This window comes from Tasmannia lanceolata, unplaced genomic scaffold (assembly GCF_043159265.1).
Source record: "Tasmannia lanceolata isolate RefF3 unplaced genomic scaffold, GAP_Taslan_0.1 ptg000005l, whole genome shotgun sequence".
NCBI lineage: Eukaryota > Viridiplantae > Streptophyta > Magnoliopsida > Canellales > Winteraceae > Tasmannia > Tasmannia lanceolata.
The window spans coordinates 20,431,078-20,452,236 of NW_027518682.1; the positions used below are offsets into that span (position 1 = coordinate 20,431,078).

The 21,159-nt window shown below is 37.0% G+C and overlaps 2 protein-coding genes across 3 annotated transcripts; one reads left to right on the forward strand and one right to left on the reverse strand.

The window, feature by feature from the left end:
- Window positions 1-189: 189 nt before the first annotated feature.
- On the reverse strand, window positions 190-7,681 carry LOC143877895 (NAD(P)-binding Rossmann-fold superfamily protein). Of its 2 annotated transcripts, none has more exons than XM_077380203.1 (9): window positions 7,414-7,681; window positions 6,213-6,299; window positions 6,081-6,139; window positions 4,348-4,443; window positions 4,144-4,224; window positions 2,753-2,815; window positions 2,489-2,645; window positions 1,426-1,521; window positions 190-558 (listed from the first exon to the last, which is right to left on the reverse strand). In XM_077380203.1, the coding sequence occupies exons 1-8, from the start codon at window positions 7,580-7,582 to the stop codon at window positions 1,457-1,459; spliced, it is 777 nt and encodes a 258-aa protein (XP_077236318.1). In that variant the 5' UTR covers window positions 7,583-7,681; the 3' UTR covers window positions 190-558; window positions 1,426-1,456. The 2 variants fall into 2 exon arrangements, with proteins under 2 accessions (XP_077236318.1, XP_077236317.1); XM_077380202.1 differs by having other exon boundaries at window positions 2,472-2,645; window positions 7,414-7,680.
- Window positions 7,682-9,963: 2,282 nt separating this feature from the next.
- On the forward strand, window positions 9,964-18,509 carry LOC143877896 (small ribosomal subunit protein uS3x). Its single transcript, XM_077380204.1, has 6 exons — window positions 9,964-10,160; window positions 10,382-10,529; window positions 10,671-10,842; window positions 16,797-16,851; window positions 16,930-17,061; window positions 18,129-18,509. Exons 1-6 carry the CDS (start codon window positions 10,131-10,133, stop codon window positions 18,294-18,296), a joined length of 705 nt encoding a protein of 234 aa, XP_077236319.1. The 5' UTR covers window positions 9,964-10,130; the 3' UTR covers window positions 18,297-18,509.
- Window positions 18,510-21,159: the final 2,650 nt, after the last annotated feature.

Consider the following 21,159-nt stretch of genomic DNA (forward strand, 5'->3'; position numbering starts at 1 on the left):
AGATCTTAAATGGCCTAGGGGCATGGCGCATGACAATCTAGGTTTCCCCATTATAAATAACATAGAACAATCCAAGTTTTCCCATTATAAATAATATAGATATGGTTGAAGCTTATCAATTGTATCTGTGATAGAATATATTTTAACTGGCCATCAACTTTGATTCATTAAAGTAGAATGCACCAAACATAAAAGCTGAAACCTAATTGATGTAGGAGCCAACCAGACCATTCAAGTCTAGTGAAATGAGGTCTTTCTAAAATTCAAAGAGGTTCTTCACATAAATTTATAGGTGAAAGGAGTAGTTCAAGAAGAACTTCTTACAAGATACCCTCTAATAAACAAGTTCAACAACACTTCTTTTCATGCCAATCCTTGTAAAAAATCAAGCATAGCTTGTCGGTCAACTTACTTAAAGACGTTAAGACCTGAAGCTCAGAAAGCTGAGTAGAAACATTTCCTGAATCATCTGGTTGGTCATTGAAGTTCCTCCGTGCTCTTCATCAGTGAGGCAAAACACTCTTTCCAGTCTGAAACTTTTTCTTCCCCATTCACTACCTGTATAGTAGTCGCATAATTCTTTACATACTCAGAAGATACGAAGCAGATCATATAATGCTAAAAGAGCTAGAGTCAAACTTGAGATGAAAATGAATTGGTTGCAAACTTGGTTATGAAAATCATTATTGAAAGTTTTGCCACAATCATGGATTTTATATGACCTGATTTAAACTTAAAATTTGTTCATTTTGAAAATGCAAATTTTGAAAATGTATGAGAAATTTGTGCGTCCGTTTGTAATTTTTAAATGTCATGAGGCATTTTGAAAAAAAAATGCTATAGTGGGGATTGAACCCACAGTAAGCAAATGCACTTAACCACAACTCTATGCACTCAAGTGTTTCCCAAATAGATATATTCAAGTGTTTCCCAAATTTCTCGAACATTTGCCTCACCAAATTATTCCCAAATCAGAACTTTGAAACTATGTTCAAAGCTAAATTTTGAAGTGCCTACGACTTTTCAATATTTTAGAACATGCAAAATACAGCTGTCTTATCTATCTACTCATCTAATTTTGTCATGGTGACTTCTCAGTAATTTTGTCATTGAGTAAGAAAGAAACTTGATAGACAATATTTACTAAATTGATTGGGATAATTAATGTATTAAAAAAGAACTAAAATATAGAACAAAAACAACTAAAATCAACTCTTCTGTATCAAATGCATCTTAAGGCGGGCGTAGCTTGTTCACTTACATTCTAAATTACCAAATGCTACTCTTATTTTTCTATTCCTTTGCCTCATATTTTTTTTATTCTGGTATAGGTTCCGAAGAGTTGATTAATTTTTTTTCTGCTTTCCAGTTATGAAGAGAGTTCCATGATTGACTAGGAAAGACTCATGGTATTAGTCAACCAACCTCGAAAACCAGTCCATTTTGTGGAACTGCATCAAGTGCCTCCACACAAATAAGAGCAGCATCCTCTTTGCTGAGTCTTCCTTCTGCTGCACTCCCCTGACATAGAAAAATATATACCCTGTTGGAGAATCATCAACATATAGATATCTATCAACTGAAGTTGAAAGTCAGTTTAGAAGATTTTCTCTTGGCTCATTAGCGAGTACCATTAGGCTAGTTGGTGCCATTCGTCTAACATGTACTGATATGCATCAATGTTAGACATGGCCACCTCTTAAATACTCAATATGATGCATACTGGTACATATTATTCAATATAAAAGGTGTATCATCATACATTGATGTTGATATTAATGCATAAATAATATACGTAAATTTAGTACACACAAAAATATGTCTGGGCCTATAAGAGTTTGCTGGGCCTATCGGAGTTTCTGATGCTAGTGAGACAGAGGTTTGAGTTGTCTTTCAGGGCATCAAACTCCTAGACAGAGGTTCCTTGGATTGGGTGATTGTGGAGGGAGATTCCCTCAACGTTATTCGCTGGCTTCGAGGTTCTATTGTTCCTCCTTGGAGGTTTGCGCAGTTTTTTGATGAGTTTCAGGACATTGTGAGTGGATCTTCTATAGCTTTTACCTATATTAGCGAGAGTAGGTGTCTTCAAAGTAGGCATCGAGATTTATGATTTTCTTCCACCTTGAGTTTTTTCCTTGTCTTATGAAATTATGTATGCTTGCTTCTATAATTATTTCAGTTTGACCACCTCGGCCTTACCTTTTTTAATGAAATGTACTACCATTAAAAAAACTTCTAAGCACATATTGGGGTAAGATCCATTACATCAGGTTTTCAGGGATCAATAATATGTCAACACATTTGGATGAGGTCGTTCTTTCCTTTTTCTTTTCCAAGAAATGGAGTACCTTACAGGTTGCATGTCCTGCATTTACATCTTGGACTCTGCATCATAGGTTTCACTTTTGCTGGCCGGATTTTCCTCCATCGACTTAATAGAAATAAAGAAAGAGAAAGAAAATGAAGAAAACCTCTTTAAAATTGAAACCTTGCATGCCACCAGGACTATTTTGCAACAAGCCAGCTCTGATGATAGTGTATGGAATTCCTGATGCTATCACTGCGGCTTCGTCTCTTTCAGCCAACTTCTTAGCCTTGCTATTCATGAGAGCTTGGATGCCACTGCTACCTCTATAAACAGCCAACTGCAACATTATTATAACTCAACTACAACACCCGTTCCTAACTTACTTTGAACGGGTGACTGCATTTTCACACGGAACCATGGGCATGTGCATAGAGTGCAAAAAACCTGAGATAGAAGAACAATATGTTGTATGCCTTTCATACTCCCAATATCTGATAAGAAACCCTCCTGTTGAAACATATATTCAGAGAAAGTATATCAGTGACACAAAAAGTACATTTTCTTAAGAAGAGATGAACTAGATATGTTGTATGCCTTTCATATGTTGAAACACGAAAAGTACATATGTTGTATGCCTTTCATACTCCCAATATCTAAAACAAGAACCATTATACAGTGCAAAACCCAGGACAGAAGCCCCATTTATTGGAAGGTTCAAACTAGATAACAGAATCAGACAGTAACTAATTGCTTCTTTAATACAATATCTCCTTGATTATTGAGAGACGTTGAATGGAGAAAGAGCCAAAAAATTCTGGAGATACTGAAAATCATTAATAACTAACTCCAGTCTCACTTTTTTATAGGTTTGAAGTGGTCTAAAATTGTCAACATAAGAAGACACACAGCCCCGCCCCAAATTACCTAAGCCCCATGCTGCACATTGCGTGCGAATGAAGATAAGTGCTTTCTGTGAAATGAAAGACAATCTTCTGCAATTTAGTGGTGTTTGTTAGCTAATTTTCAAATCTAATCAATAATAAGCGATTGGATGGCCCTAAATATTGAGATAAAATTTGCTATTTCAAAGACTGAGATACTTCAAAAAGGGCATCATAATTGTGTCTTAGCATTATTAGACACTTCAATATAACTCCGTACATAGCTTGCCCCCTATTGAGCAGTTAATTTTTTTGAGGTCTTTTCTCGTAGTATATGAGAAAAGCAATTCAATAGGGTTCCAAATGACTTTAGTAGCCTTAGACGTAATCTGTTGTCAGTGTAAGGAAGAAAAAATTAATCTATATCTGCTGCAGAAACAGGAAGAAAGCGATTATATTCCACCTAGCACCCCTTACTTGAACATCAAATAACACCTCACCACTTAAGTATTTTTCAAACTTTTATACTTTTTTTTTCATCTGTGTGTGTGTGTGTGTCTTTGGGTGTTTGTTGCATCTTGAAGCTCTTCATCTAATGAAAAACCCCAGCTCAGAGACACACCATTATTCAGAATTTGAAATATTAGAAATCAGAAATTAGCCCATTTTTTCCTATCCTTATCTCTGAATCTTTAATAGGCACATTTACCAACAGACAATTCTAGTTAACAAGCAATTATAATCAGAATTTGACTCACCATTATATTGCAATGGTGACTTCAAAATGTACTTTACCTAGGAAGCAAGCATAACTTAACCAAACCAGTATCACCAAACTAACAGATAGAGGTACAAGAATGCTATATAAACATGTTTGCCTATGAGACCAAGAAAACATCAGGCTTATAGCATTAATATGGGAGTATAAAGCCAATAAATTGAATGGATACATACATTTAAAGGGCATATTATTGCACGGACACCTTTCAAAGCCTTCACTAGGAATGACCCATCACTTGCATCTCCGGCAATTGACTTCACATACAAAAAAATAAAGAAAAAAAGATGACGGTCATGAAAAAATAATGGTTGTGAAAATTTATATATTCCCATAGCGCATAACTTAATACAATGAGAAAATCTCCTAGAATGTTGCACCTCGACATAAGTTCCAAAGGCTTCAACAGCGGCCCGCTTATCCTTCACTAGGGCCTTTACTTGAGCTCGTTTGAGAATTAATGATAGTATTACCATCTGTAGATGCCAACAGATTCCAAATGTTATTCTTTTCTCTGTAGCAATATGTAAATGCTACCCGTTGAATCGTACATACTCTAAGAATTCATGTAACTACAGTATTTAAGCTATAGATCTTAAATTATAAAAAAAAATCCATGGTATTCAAGAAAAGAACCAGACATGTTAATCTGTTCAAACGTGCATAAAACAAACAAAAAATCTTTTCTGAGCACACTGGAATTCCAACCATGGTTTCCAGTCAATGGAAACTGTTGACCTGAAGAAAGTTGAACTTAAGAACAGATGCTGCATAGTAGTCCACAGTTATCGGAAACAGATCCCTAGCTGGGAGATAGTAGCAAAGATTCAACTCAAGGTATCAGATCTTTTATCTGCTTCACAGTGGATGGATCCAATTGCACAAAATTTCCAATAGGCACTGATGTACTCCTATCCACAAGGCAATAGAAAATAATTTGTGGGTATTTAGGGTATGTTTTGCAGAAAGAGACTACCATGTGCTATGAGATCAACTGTGCTTGACATTTCCGGTAGGCTTGTGGGTGTAGATTGATAGAGGAATTTGAAGGATCGGTGTGGTGGTATACAGAAAGTGCAGAAGTGTTTACTTCATCGTTAATCTAGAAAACACGAGTAGTTCTTAATCACCAAAGGATGCATCATTCTTTTATTGAAAAACAAAATGTGCAAGATTGATTTGGTTTATGGCTCTCATTGTTGCAACTTATTGCAAGTTTGCACAACTTAAAGAGAAATCCTTGTATAACTTCTTAAAAAATTGTCATCGATCAATCATGGACACATCTTGTGCATGCATAAGCTTCAATAAGCAGCCAAATCCTGTAACATATGCTAATCTATGCTGCTCTAATTACATTATATAATGTACGGGCAAGGGTACCAGCATAAGCCTCAATCGATTTTGCGCAGCTTTTCCTCCTTAAGGGTTGCTCAAGAGAACTAAACGCATCATCCCATGGACTGGTAAAAGAAAGTGAAAAATTATGTGTTTTCGAGTGGATGCTCAAGATGGTTGCTTTTTTTTTTATGGTAAGATGGGATCGAACCCCTGAACTTAGGGTGAAAGAACATGGTCTTTACCAAGTTTGCTTTGTTGGTAACTTGGGGATTTTCAGAAGTTGCTGATTTGATTTCCACTTGAGATTAAGAATAATGCAAGAATGATTTTCTCCATTGTCAGTACCAATTGCCATAGTTCTCTTTGTATTAAGACATTTAATCATGGTGGTGTGGCAATGCACACGGTGAGTGCAGATGATTTCCCTGTGAAACAGGGTAATGGTTGGAGTTTACTAGATTAGTCTGTCATATCATCTTTTGACTATACAATTTAACAAGGAGAAAACATGAACAGACAATTTATCAGATGGACTGATTTAATTCGAAGGCCCTGTTTTGAGTCCAAAACTGATTGCTGGACTCAAAATTATGTTTAATTTTGAGTCCAATTATCGGTTTTAGACTCAAGATCCGTTCTCAAAATCTAAAACAAACTGGGCCTAAGTATGTATATAGTAAGAGAGATGATTCATTCCCCAGTTCTAATAATAAAATCCTGAAACATGCATTGCGATGTAAATATTGAAAGTCAGCTCTGTGTTAAAATCTACCTGACCAATCTCACTATCTCCACTGGTTACCAGAACTGCATCTCGAGTCTCCTCTTCTTCTGTGCTTCAGACAATCACACCGAGTTTTCTTCAATTCCTTAAAAACAAAAAACTTTCTAGTTACCCACATACCTTGGGATCCATTCTCTTCATCTTCAAGACCCCCATCTTTTGGAAGTAGATCAGGTGCACCATACCACTTCCTCAGCTTCGGTCCCCCTACCAATTTAAAAACTTTATGTTACTCCGACGCACAACTTTGGACCCACTATATAGTTTGAACTTTGAACTTCCAGGCAACATTTAAAAATGAATTAACTATAATAAAATCATACAAATAACAAAACCAAGAATGAACATATATACCATCCACATGGTTTGAACTTTGAACTTCCAGGCAACATTTAAAAATGAATCAACTATAATAAAATCATACGAATAACAAAACCAAGAATGAACATATATACCATCCACATGGTTTGAACTTTGAACTTCCAGGCAACATTTAAAAATGAATCAACTATCATAACATCAAACAAATAACAAAACAAAAAATGAACATATATAGTATCCACACAGACAAAGACAGAGAGCTGTCTACATCTAATTTCTATTCAAAGACCATAACCCGAACAATTTAGGCTACTGATATTGGCACTCTCATATTTTGATAATGGGTCCGACTACCTCGCCATTTCTTTTTTAATTGGCTATTAAGAAATTTTTTGGGAATTGTAATAGCTTTTTAAGAGTTGGTTAAAAATAAATGACAAGGTGAGTTCGGCCAATTATCAAAACATGGTAGGGCCAATATCAGTAGCCTTAATTTATTATCAGAAAAAAATTATAATTGATTTCAATGGCACCTTTTTAAATAGATAATTCCATTCTCAGAGTAGTTTTTGCTGCGGATTAAAATGAGAAGATGATAAAGAAAGATATGCCTTTGTGGGCATGTTGGGCAACAATGAAAAGTTTTTCCTTGGAAAATGAATTTTCTATTAAGGTCTGATAACTCTCCTTTTTGGGTGAAAACTTTATGTTACTGTACATCAAAAAATCCTGAAAAAAAAAATCACAGTATAAACCTGTTTCCTATCACTGTGAAATTCTTCAAGGGTAACAAAAAAATCCATGAAATTGTTTTCATTGTTGCCAAACACGACCTTAACGAAGGCACGATGAACAATCTTGTGATAAACGCATTGGTTTATGGTTCACGAAGAAGAAGACCTTGGTCATACATAGTGAAGAAAAGATAATACCCATACAATTATCTGAAATTGAATAAGAAAAGGGAGCCCAGAGGATGGTTTGAATAGAAGAAAAGAACCTTCAATGTAGTCTAGAATTTGATCGGTAAAGCTGAATTTTTTCTTGGAAGAGCAGCAGACAGAATTCCCGAGCCTGGTGAAGAAATATTGTGCCTTCCCAGAAAGAGAGTCACGTGATGGGAAAGGAGAGGAGAGGATGTTGGGAAGAGATGAAGGGAGAGAAGCCATCAATATTGAGGAGGAAATCAGTTTTTCCTGTTCTAACGTTCAGATGTCGAGTGGATAAAGCTCGAGGTAAAACGTTTGGATGCCATTGTGTACAATTTGTGTACATCAGAAGATGAGTTGCGAGATGGAGGGCCCATTCCATGCATGGGTTTGGCAGTTTGGCTAGTGTTGGTTGCAGGCCACGCCCCATCAAAGGATGATGTGTGAGATGGTGGGTCCAGTGGCGGAGCCAGGATTTATGCATAAGGAGCGAAGCTTATACGGGCTTATACATATGGGGGGCGGGCATGCCTTCAAATTTTGAAGGGGGCTGAGCCCAATTAAGGATTTGGCCCAACTCAACAGGGGCAACTGCCCCCTTCTACCTTTAACTCCGCCCCTGGGTGGGCCCCACCTTAATGCATGGGTTTGGATGAAAGATTGTGAGCCCACTGTTGTATTTACCGTCATCGCTAACCCTTGATATTGTTTCCACGGCTGACAAGTCAATGATGTAGAGATATAACCCTAGTCATATCTCCGTAGTCATGCCACTTTACGGAGATTTCCTTGTTAGTGACACTCAAACATGGTGTTCCAAGCACCCTGGTCAAAGACTCAGAATTGGGCTGAGCCCAATTAAGGATTTGGCCCAACTCAACAGGGGCAACTGCCCCCTTCTACCTTTAACTCCGCCCCTGGGTGGGCCCCACCTTAATGCATGGGTTTGGATGAAAGATTGTGAGCCCACTGTTGTATTTACCGTCATCGCTAACCCTTGATATTGTTTCCACGGCTGACAGGTCAATGATGTAGAGATATAACCCTAGTCATATCTCCGTAGTCATGCCACTTTACGGAGATTTCCTTGTTAGTGACACTCAAACATGGTGTTCCAAGCACCCTTGTGGTCAAAGACTCATAATGCACTTCACCATTATGTGTTGTGAATTGTGATCAAGGTTTTAAATTTCGGTTAACGGAGTAAATTTCGGCCGAAATTCGGTAAAAAGTCTTCAAATGTCGGTATTTTGGGCCAAAATTTCAACTGAATTTCTGTAAAACGATAAAATAAATATTATTTTTTCGAAATTTTGGCTCAAATTTCGAAATTTTAGCCGGAAATTCTGAATTTTTGTGCATTTTAGAACTTTCGGTACGTTTCGATTTCGGTCAGATTTCGGTTTGAAATTTCGGCCGAAATTTAAAACCCTGGTTGTGATTTATAGTCTTCTACACCATCCAATCCATGAAATTAGGACTGGATTGTTCAATATAATCTAACTATCTAGCTAAGAGATTGGAAAACGACATTTGATGTCAAAAATATAAAGTAATATTAAAGGCAATATTAAACAAGTATCTACATCATTGATTATAATTTCATGACATATAACCAACGAGTTTGGACTAAGCGTGGTCCATTTTCATATACCCATTAGGTTACAAGGTTTAAGAGTTGGGAATATCTAAACGTAATGCTGCATCCTTAGGACCGGCCTGCATTGTGCTCTTCTTGGGGGTTGAAGAGACGTAGCGCAATGCAAGATGCAAATATGGAATGAATGTGAACTTCCGCCCAATTTCCATGTAAGACTCCATTGTTCTGAGTTTTTAAAATTATATTTTCAGCCTTTGATGGATATTAACTTGTAGAATACTATGTTCTGCAGCCTTCGATGTTTAATTTTTCTCATTTTAATGTCTTTTCAGCTTAAAGCATCCTCGTAATGGTTCATTAGTAGATTTCCTAATTTTTCTCTCACCCTTTAATATATCTATTTTTTATTTTTTATTTTTTATGATATTTTCCTGAATTCAAACTTTGTTAAGTACGACTATTTAAGAAGATCAGATGATCACCTATAAGTTGAAAGTAGATTATTTACCAAAATGTTGAAAAAAATACACCAAGGGTTAGTGGGCCGTGAAAACTAGGGGTGCAAGTCGGGTCGAGGCCAACCCTAGCCCAACCTAAGATAGGGTCCCTTAACCCTAAACCGACCTGACCTGAGGAGGAGGTGATCAACCCTAACCCAACCCACCTCTAAATATCTCTGCCCTAACCCAACCTCTCTAACTAGTTTTTTCCTTGCTGGGTTCGGGTTACCCTAGGGCCAAACAGGAAAAAGAAAAAGCACATAACCCTAAGAAGGATCACGATAATATTAGAGGACGGAGGCCAGGTCGGGCCGGGTTAGCTTTTCCCAACCCAACCCAACCCAAGCCGACCCAAAATGGGGTCGAGAACGACCCAAGTTCACCCACGGGAAAAGCCCAAAAGAGGTGCGCGTCCTGCGCACTCGGCGTATTATAATAACTTTATAAGACAAAGCAGTATGCGATTAGGGTTTTAATAGACAGAAAGCAGAGGTACCATCTTACCCGTCCAGAACAAAACCCTAGCCTGCCAACCGTCCGATCCACTTCACTCCCATCCCGCTTTCTATAAGACATCCAGCCGTCTCGTTTTCTCACAGAAAGCTAGGGTTTTTTTTCCTCACAGAAGAACCAGCTCTAGCATTTCTGCAGGCGTTTCTAGCTCTTCTCTCTATTCGTGTCCTGAAACATGGCGACTCAGATGAGCAAAAAGAGAAAGGTGGATTTTGGTTCTTCACTTTGATTCGGATCTCTCTCTCGCACTCTCTTTCGTTTTTCTCTTTCGTGCTCTTCGATTCAGACGCTAGGGTTTACAATTTTCGTTTTTCACTTTTGATTTGGATCTCTCTCTCCCTCTATCGATTTTCTCTTTTTCGTGCTCTTCGATTCAGACGCTAGGGTTTACATTTTATTTTTTCTAATGATTTCTTCCTCTTGCAGTTCGTTGCGGATGGAGTTTTCTTTGCGGAGCTAAATGAAGTATTGACTAGAGAGCTTGCGGAGGATGGATACTCGGGAGTTGAGGTTAGGGTTACCCCGATGCGCACTGAGATCATCATCAGGGCTACTCGAACTCAGAACGTTCTTGGTAATTCCTATTAGGGATTGATCGTTTGACCCCCTTTTTTGTTTAGTTTGCATTTTAGAAAAATAGGGTTTTATTTATTTTTGAATGGAGAAATCTATGGGTTTTGTCCTGATTCAATGCCCCTTTTTTTTATTCTCGAAGGTGAGAAGGGCAGAAGAATTAGGGAATTGACTTCGGTTGTACAGAAAAGGTTCAATTTCCCAGAGAACAGCGTGGAGCTGTATGCTGAGAAGGTTAACAATAGAGGGCTTTGTGCTATTGCTCAGGCAGAATCCCTCCGGTACAAGCTCCTCGGCGGGCTTGCTGTTCGGAGGTACTATAATTTTTTCAATTTTATGTGTATTCTTTTAGTTAGTCAGCTCTATAAAAAGGTATTTCTCAATCATGAATTAATATCACTTAAATTAGTCCAACATGCTGTCAATTAGCAATTTAATACAGTTTAATGCATGATACAGTTGGTTTAAGTTAAGAGTGGTTGATTCTTTTTTATCCTTAACGCATAATCTGTGCTCATGGAATGTTTGAGAGTTGATGTTTGCGTTGTATTGGAGATTTCTATATATTTATTCTGTGATCTTTAATGTTTGGAACAATGTAAAAGGTGCTCCTGTCTTAAGATTATACATTGGATCTTGGTGCATAAATCATCCCTACTTTCCAGTCAGTACCCACACCGACTGCCTAATCATGTACAAAGTCATAGCTTAATAAACTCGCTGATCATATGTTCCACGTATTCCGATTAATGACCCGCTTTTGGGTTATTACTCGAAGTGGTGGATAGAGAACCCTTTGGCTGGGCAATTAGGATCATTTGATTGGTGTGGTTTTTAGTCTGGGACCCACTCAAGAGTTGGCCCACTGGTTGGAAAACTGAGTCTACAGGCCCCTCCACATGTTAGTATGGTAAAGATTGTTTTCTATATTTGAGAAGTTTATGCACAATACTATGCATTTATTGTTTTATTGTTTCTCCCTTTTTTGTTTATCTAATGTACTGGTATGGTTTTATGAGTTTGCTACATTCTAATTCTTCGCAATCCAAGTCATCTTTACAGCAAGGTCGGTTTCTCTTATCGAATCTTGTGTCTGATGATGACAACATCTAATATTGCCATTCTTTGCTGTAATTCTCAAGGAATCATATTTATTTCTCTCTTGATGTTAGCTTGGAATGGACATTTTATTAAAATTTATGCATACTATGCTTAGTTGAAGGCAACTTTTCATTGTACAAACAACGAGGGGCATTCTTTTTATCTTCTCTATCCTTGCTGTGTATCAACGAGTTAGTAGACAGAGAAAAATGATAAGACCTACTTTACAGTACTAGACTTCTGTCAAATATCTGTTCTGTTCCATGTTCATTCCTGGCTCTCATATGATGTTGCCATCAATAAAGCAAATAGGTTATTTTCATGCCAACTCTGAGTTGGAAGTTGGCATTTATCGTGATTCTACAAGTTGTGCCATACCCATGAAGTATGTGAATTTTCATGGTATAATCATAGGGTGCAACTATGAACCTATTCAGGTTACTAATCCTGGGGAGAATTAAGTGATCTTCCCCTGCAAATGTGTTTAAGCTGAGGTTGATCATACAAAATATATAAATTATAGGATCTCAAAATAAAAATCTCTGAGAAGGTAGAGGCTTTATGCTTTAAAATTTGAAAATTGAACATACTCAGTTTGAACGTAGAAATTGGGTTTGATTTGATTGGACTGGACCGATACCAAGGCTGAGATGGTCCATGTGGAGTGTACTTGGTTTGTCCACATCGAAAATAAATGTTTAATCATATTGTAAACCTTTTTGATATCAACATGAATACCATAACTAAAAGATATCACAATATAGCATTGATGCATTCTTTTTATCTTCTTTATCCCTGCTGCGGTGTATCAGTGTGTCACAAATGGTTTGTGAAAAGAAGTATAACAATAATTAGAATTACATTATATTAATGAATGTTAGCCAAATATATGTAATATCCCGTTTTCATTCTCGACTTTCATATGATGTCAGTCATCTATAAAGCAAATAGGTTACTCTCATGCCAACTTTGTGTCGGAAGATGACAACATTAATCATGCTTCTGCATGCTTTCTTACCATGGAATGATGTGAATTTTCATGGTACAAGCATGGAGACACAACATTTTTAATCACCCATTCAATTTACTAATGCGGGGGAGAGTTTACTGACCAAGGAAGACTAGTCATTACTATAACCCCTGTTACGTTTGATAGCTGCTTCTACTCGTCTGGGACACCAATGAATGCTAATGGTGATTGTTCCACGCCTACTAATGAGCACCATTCCCAGTTTGCGGAAAAAAAGGCTAGTGAGATTCAATTTTTTTGCTCTTGAGAATTCATGTTACCTAGCCATAGTTTCTTCAGGTTTAGCATTGATTATTTTCCTCCTTGCCAAGCAAATAGGTTATTCCCATGCCAATTTTGAGTTGGAAGATGGCATTTATCATGATTCTACATGCTGCCGTACCCATGAAGTATCTGAATTTTCATGGTATAAGCATAGAGTTGCAACTAAGAACCTATTCAGATTACTAATCCTGAGGAGAGTTAAGTGATCCTCCCCTGCAAATGTGTTTAAGCTGAGGTTGATCATACAAAATATATAAAATTATAGGATCTCAAAATAAAAATCTCTGAAAAGGTAGAGGCTTTATGATTTAAAATTTGAAAATTGAACATACTCAGTTTGAACGTAGAAATTGGGTTTGATTTGATTGGACTGGACCGAGACCAAGGCTGAGATGGCCCATGTGGACTGTACTTGGTTTGTCCACAGCCAAAATAAATGTATAATCATATTATAAACCTTTTTGTTTATCTACTTTATCCCTGCTGCTGTGTATCAGTGTGTCACAAATGGTTTGTGAAAAGAAGTATAACAATAATTAGAATTACATTATATTACTGAATGTTAGCCAAATATATTTAATATACCATTTTCATTCTCGACTTTCATATGATGTCAGTCATCTATAAAGCAAATAGGTTACTCTTATGCCAACTTTGTGTCGGAAGATGACAACATTAATCATGCTTCTGCATGCTTTCTTACCATGGAATGATGTGAATTTTCCTGGTACAAGCATGGAGTTGCAACATTTTTAATCACCCATTCAGTTTACTAATGCGGGGGAGAGTTTACTGACCAAGGAAGAATAGTCATTTCTATACCCCTGCTACGTGTGATAGTTACTTCTACACTCGTCCGGGCTGATGTCATAAGGGGACACTAATGAATGCTAATGATGATTGTTCCACCCCTACTAATAAGCACCATTCCCAGCGAGCGGAAAAAAAGGCTAGTGAGATTCAACTTTTTGGCTCCCAAGAATTCCTGTTACCTGGCCATAGTTTCTTCAGACTTAGCATTGATTATTTTCCTCTTGGCCAGTGTAATTTTATGAGCTCTGGGAACTTCGGAGCAATGCTCACATTAAAGAATTCAACGGAGTTTAGAAGGCTTCTTGCATCGTTCATTGTTTGCCTGGTGTTTGGGATACTCTCCCACATCCCTGTAAAGCATTGTCTGTTTTGATATAGGGGTGGAACTTTTTTTTTCCTACGTTATTTTGCTTAGTGGATTTGCTTCCAAGTTCTTGGATCAAGGGCTGATGTCTCAAGGGGACACTGGAACACCTGACGAGGCCCAAGGTTTTAGCTACTCCATGTTCAACCCAATGGTGCTCTTGCATACTCTCTTCTGCCTTCCCGATTAATATTTGTGCAGTAACATTGCTAGAGGCATTATTATAACCATGTTCATAGGGGTAACTATCATTCTTCATACCAGCAGTTTTATTTGTTTTATTCATTTCTTTCTTTCCTTTCTTCCAATTTCCTTTTATCTTATTTTTGTATTTCTATTATTTCCCACAAATTTTTTGAATAGCTTATTTCCCACAATTTTTATTCTTCAAATAACATTCATTGAAGCTTAACTGCCTTGGCTATTTCACTACCTTTGTGAGGTAGAGCTAGAAATATCATTGCTTCATTCTTCATTAGCATTTTTGATCTTGAATAGCCATTCAAGCAGCATAAAATTTCAGCTTCCTAAATTTATACAGAACACATTCGTTCAATGTTAAAACTTAAAACTGTTTGAATTCCCACAAGCGATTAATTTCTGTGGTTCGTTTCTACAAACTGCTGAATGCTAGACTTGCTTCGGCAGTAAGTCATCATCTAAATAAAATGGTTTTTAGGCTCTAAACTGTAACTTTATACTATTTTAATATTCAGACGAGTGGTCTAGGAAAATCACTCGAGGTGGTCTTCTCATTCCTCAACAAGTAGGCTCTACATAACTTCGTATTTTCTCATACCCTTTTATTAAAAAAAACCTTGATTTTTTCAACCCTGTTTTTTTCTCTCTCCTGAGAATTCCTTTTACTTGGTCATAATTTCTTCAGACTCAGCATTTGATTATTTTTCTCCTGGCCAGTGTAATTCAATGGGCTCTGGGAACTTCTGATCAATGCTCACATAAAAGAATTCAATGGAGTTTATCAGGCTTCTTGCATTTTCATTATTTGCTTGGAGTTTGGGATACTCTCCCACATCCCCTTAAAGCATTGTCTGTAATGATTTAGGGGGAACCCTTTTTTTTTGGTATGATTTTGCTTAGTGGATTCGATTCCAAGTTCTTGGATCAAGGACTGATGTCTTAACTACCACTGGATCAACTGACGAGGTCCAAGGTTTTAGACACGCCATGTTCCACACTGGTGTTCTTGCATACTCTCTTCTGTCTTCTCAATTAATCTTTGTGCAGTACCATTGCTAGATACATTATTATAAGTTTATAACTATGTTCATAGGATGAACTCCCATTCTTCATCCAAGTAGTTTTTCTTTTGTTATTCATTTTTTCACTTTCCTTTCTTCTAATTTCCATAAATCTTATTCAGTTTGATTTTATATTTCAAGATCATGGTCTGGAAACTGTTTGGCCTTTCCTCCTGCATAAGTTCTTCCTCAGTATCCTAGTTAGTGAAAATGCTTAAATTGATTTAAGTGCGAAATAATCCTCTAAAGTGGTGTATATTCACATTATTCATTTTCATGCTGTGTTAATTTCTACATTTGTGACAATTCCATGCATTAGACAATAAATATTGGTACTCACATGTTGGTGCTTTGTTTATGTTACTATCTTTGTCTTCTTACCCATACTGTCTCAATTGTTTAATATAGTTAAAGTCCCTACTGTTCAAAGCAGTAATTATTTTTGTGTAAAGACCCATGCCTTGCCTTGTCGCTGCAATTGTAGCGATAGTTCATTTTCATGCTGTGTTAATTTCTACATTTGTGACAATTCCATGCATTAGACAATAAATATTGATACTCACATGTTGGTGCTTTGTTTATGTGACTATCTTTGTCATCTACCCCTATTGTCTCAATTGTTTAATATAGTCAAAGTCCCTACTGTTAAAAGCAGTAATTATTTTTGTGTAAAGACCCATGTCTTGCCTTGTCGCTGCAATTGTAGCCATAGTTGTCAACCCATGACTCGATTTCTTAATTTTATGACTTGTGACTCGACTCGACTTGTGACTCGTAAGAGTTTTTGCCAAGAACAAAAATTTAGTTTTAAAAATTATAATTATGTATCAAAAGATGATGCATGCAAACAATATAATCCAATAACACATAAATAAAGCACTAAGCCAAAAATATGTATATATAACTATATGCTTGTAACTTGCATGTAACTTCCAAGTTCCCAATAAAATAAAAAGGAGAACTCAATAATCTCCAAAGTCAAGGCCTTCATCATAATAAACTAGTCATTAATTATTCAAAATCTATCAACAGTATTAAAATTAAACATATTTGGGCTTTAAAAAAATAAGTCGTCGCATGAAGAGGTCTATGAATTTGTTTATCATGTCGTTCATCAATTATCTTCAACATCAAAGCACTCAACCGCATAACCATCATCAATCTTATTTTTTTCATTATCTTTTAAATATTTAGCAAACGACTCGGATGACTCGTGACTCGACTCAGACGAGTCAGCAGACGACTTGGACGAGTCTTCACAGAGGCGAGTTAACCATGCGATTCGACTCGAAATCCCAGTGACTAGACTCGACTCGTGAGTTGACTCGTACAACCTGTACGAGTTTGACAACTACGATTGTAGCAATCTTTCTTGTAGATGGTGTAAATCCTTTTGTTTTGCAGTTTGTTGCTGACAATCTTTTTTTTTTCCAGGGCTTGCTATGGTGTCCTTAGATTCATTATGGAAAGTGGGGCTAAGGGTTGCGAGGTTTGTTCGAATGTTGTTCTTGTTCGCGTTTTTTGTTTTTTTTATGGAGATGCTAATTATGTGTTATGTCTTTGACAGGTGATTGTCAGTGGAAAGCTGAGGGCACAACGTGCTAAATCGATGAAGTTCAAAGATGGATATATGATATCTTCCGGTCAGCCTGTCAATGAATACATTGACTCCGCAGTTAGACATGTTCTTCTCAGACAGGTCAGCTACTTCTCAAATTGATATTCCTTTTTAGGTTGTTAGCATGCTTTGAAGCTGAACTTGGTTAGTTGCATTGTTGCCATTTCTTTGATGTTTTGTTGTGTTCTGCTTATTAATAGTTTAAGGGAAATGTTATCACACTGCAATGTTTTGTTATTTCCACGTGAGCTTCTTGTCTTTTATTCTTTAAGGCCTGTCAAAAGTTTATTTCAGTTCCCCAAAAGCTCTCACAAGCCCATTAAAAAAGAAAAGACAAGCTAGGACCGCGGAAATATCAGAACATTGCAGTACTGATATCATTTCCCTATTTTAAATTGATCCCCTAAATCTAGCAGATCAATTGACTCCAGTAGTTCATATTATGCTTTAGTTGCATGAGTTGCCAGTTATTTAGTGCTTTAGTGGCTGTGATTTTTATAGTAATAAATTCGTAAATCCAACTGATTTCCTTAGAATTTTTGGGTCGGTGGGCCACAGTCCATTGTACTGAATACAAACTCTGATACATTGGTGGGGTTCAAAATCTCTCTACGTCAATCGTCGATTCAGTCGAGTTGGCTTTACCATCTCCGAGTTATTGTCCGATTCTTTGTTTTGCACCGAGTCGACCAGGATTTGTTTTGGTCGCAATTTCGCCCGCATCTGCCTTTTGAGACAGTGGCTAAATATTCACTCGCCTAATTTCACTTCTAATATTAAGGATTTTCTCGAGTTCCTTAGACAGCTGTCTGACTAGCCTAGGTATTCTCTGCCTACCCCACCACATACGTTGGTTTTGAATACAGGTTGTATGTTGATATTTTTTATGAAGTTGACAAAAGACATTATTAAAAGGTAAATTACATGCGTGCATCATCAAGCAAAGGCTGACCAGAATGCATGTGGCATGAGTTACTTTCAGTGTTGCATAAAGTAGAAAAAAAATATTGATTGGAACTTGCATGCAACTGCCATATTTTTTTGGTGATAGTTGTTTATTATTTTTCTTGTAATATTTCTGTGTAGAAGCAGATAGTAAATATTAAGATGAAGTGGAGGTTATTTACATATTCTCTATGATTGGGTAGGGTGTTCTTGGGATCAAGGTGAAGATCATGTTGGATTGGGATCCAAAGGGGAAGCAGGGCCCCATGACGCCTCTTCCTGATCTGGTCACCATTCATACCCCAAAGGAAGAAGAGGAGTTCATTAGGCCGGCTATGCTGGCCACCGATATTGAGGTCGCTGCTGCTTGAAACCAACACCCACCTCTTGAGTGCTGGGCAAGGTCATGCCATCTTCCTCTCACTGTTAATGCTATGAAGTCAGTTTTTTGAGTTTTTACATTTATATCTAGAAAGGATTCGATGTTTTTTGTTACTTGCTTCTTTGGAGTACTGCCTGTTTAATTGAGACGGAATTGGTGTTTCTAATCCAGTAAAAATTCTGATGCTGTTTTATTAGTTTAAGTTATTGGGCTCCGTTTGCTTTGTCATTTAAGTGTATCTTCTGGGGAAAGTGAAGTTCATTTCACATCTCAGTCACGTTCTTTAAATAATAGATTGGTGATCCTACAGGCAACTGGTATGGGACACCCTTCAGCTTAGGCATGTCACCCATGTAAAACAGGTGAAAGCAAATCAAATGAGTAGAGCTCTTTGGAAACCAATTATTTGCCAAAAAAATCTTGTATGCAATTTTTTTAAAAGTAAACATTGATGGTTTACACCAATTCTTATACAATGATTCCACATGCAACTGCAGCTTAAATTTATGCATATATTGTACACATCTCAAGAAAATCTCCATAAACAATATTAAAAGAGAATCAAAGGCCTAGCTATTAGATGGTCTAAATGACCATGTTTTTTGGCTACTGATGGTTTTGATGATAGGACGAACTTACTGTCTTACATTTGTTAATTGACTGCTGAGAGTTTTGGGTAATTTTAATAACCATTAATTGTGTATGTCACGAGACCGGAGAGCATGTAGGTGCTTCATGTGTTTCATCAAATCAATGAGTTATGTATGTGGGACCTAAGGTTGATCCTTAAGAGCGTTAACACATATAAATGTATACTATTGTATTTTATTTTCTAGTCATCACTGAAAAGGGCCAAAATTAAAATGTTTCGAGGAAGGAAAATTTTTGTGCAATAATCAATTGATATTTGATTGACCTATCATCGTCTTGAATGTGCTCGTTTGGATTGTTAGACACTTTGGACTCACTTATAATTTGGCCCTCTTTTAATCTTTCATTTTGGCAGCCTATATATAACTTGCTTAGTTTTCAAACGCCATTTCTTCCTTTTTTTTTCGTTTTTTTTTCCGCTAAGCGAAAAGACACTTTAATCCCCTTATCCCTGAAAAGATTGGAAAAAGTACATGACACCTCTTTCTCCAAACTCAACTAAAAAGGAAATAGTGATTTGTTTGCCATAAATCACTACTTTATATTATGGGTCTCCATGGATCCACTAGGGATCAGATCTATCTGTCTTGGTCATGATCCAATAAGTTTTCTTATCGGTTGGATCCTTAGTGTTTTTATCTTAATTTTTTCGTTTGGGTCACTATTCATTTGAAATTGGATCCTTCCTTTCTCAGTGTTATTTCCATCTTAATTTTTAAGTTTGGGTCTCTATCCATTTCAAATTGGACGTCCATAGGAGTCACCTAGGTTCTCCAAGAAAATCTCCCTAGGACGCCCATAGGAGTGTTACAGCCAAACACAGTACTTACCACTATTCTACGAGGTGTTCTAGGTAACTCCAATGCTTGTTTCCCTGTTGACTACTTGCACCGCTACTCTACGAGGTAAATATCTACGACCAAACAGAGTGGGTTAGGGAAGAGGGAGAGGAGAATCGTTATGAACACGTAAAGCGGGAAAATAAAATATTTTTTGTGGATTTGAGTTGGGCTTTTCAGTGTTAGGAAATTATCTACACGAAAAGATTCAAGTGAGTAATTTGTATATTGGCATCCTCATTCGGATCAAATTTTGTGGCTACTTCTAGATCATGGTCATAAATAATTTCAGACCTTAAGATAATATTCAGTTCCTTTGGATCCATTGACACCTTTACTTTATAGGGTGTCCGATGGATGAAAGGGCATCTAAGGGATGATTTTTTGGGCACCAACAACTTAGATGGTTGTCCTAACCCCTCTGATATTGGAATGTTTAGAAACCTGTACGATTGGAGGGTTAGGATCATCTGATGGCGATGATTTTTGGAGGCATGGCATATCTAAGTGATGGGTTTGGATCATCCAACAATATGGGCCCCACCAACTTGAGTGTACCATATAAAAACTCAAATCATTCGTAAATCACTTATCTAGAAATGACAGCACTTGTTACAGTTGAGAAACACAAAAATGTTGTACCAAAAGAAGTATCACACTCGTCTTTGCAAGTGTGACAGATTAGATACTATAAGTATATGATTAGCTTAGAAAGAAAATATCTTAACAAAACTTGTGACGTAATCCTCCATCACTAGCCAACAAACCACGCGAGCCCGGCAATGGAGCGACACATGGGACCTGGCAAATGCGTGTCCGCCGAGAAGCAGACACGGTCGGACACAATTGGGCAGATATCTTTAACACCGCCCATAAAATAATTACTAAGAAAAAATCATATCATTAGTCGTTCAACCGTCCTCCAAATCACTTCATTTATTAAACACAATGTGACTTTGCTTATTGACTTTAGAAAAAACAATGAAAGAAAACGGTGGGAAAAGTTTTGACTCTTAAAAGAGATTCAGCTCCCCTATTATTGAAGCTTTTGACTTGGGATGATAAGGTGAGGTTGAAGATTGTTTATAAAAATCATTGAAGCCGCCCTTGATATTGTGAATGACCAAAATGCCGCAATTGGGACTTAAAAAAACATCTCATCAGACAGATGCCCATCTTCTAAAATTATGGAATTACCCTTCTAATGTTTCATTCATACGTAGTAGGACCATTTAAATGCGGGGTTATTGTATTTTATTTTATCTAAAGAGCACAGATTGGATGGCTAGGATCATGTGATGAGTCAAATTTTTGGGTTTATCACGACATTTATAGTGGGACCCAATTGGAGAATGGTTATGA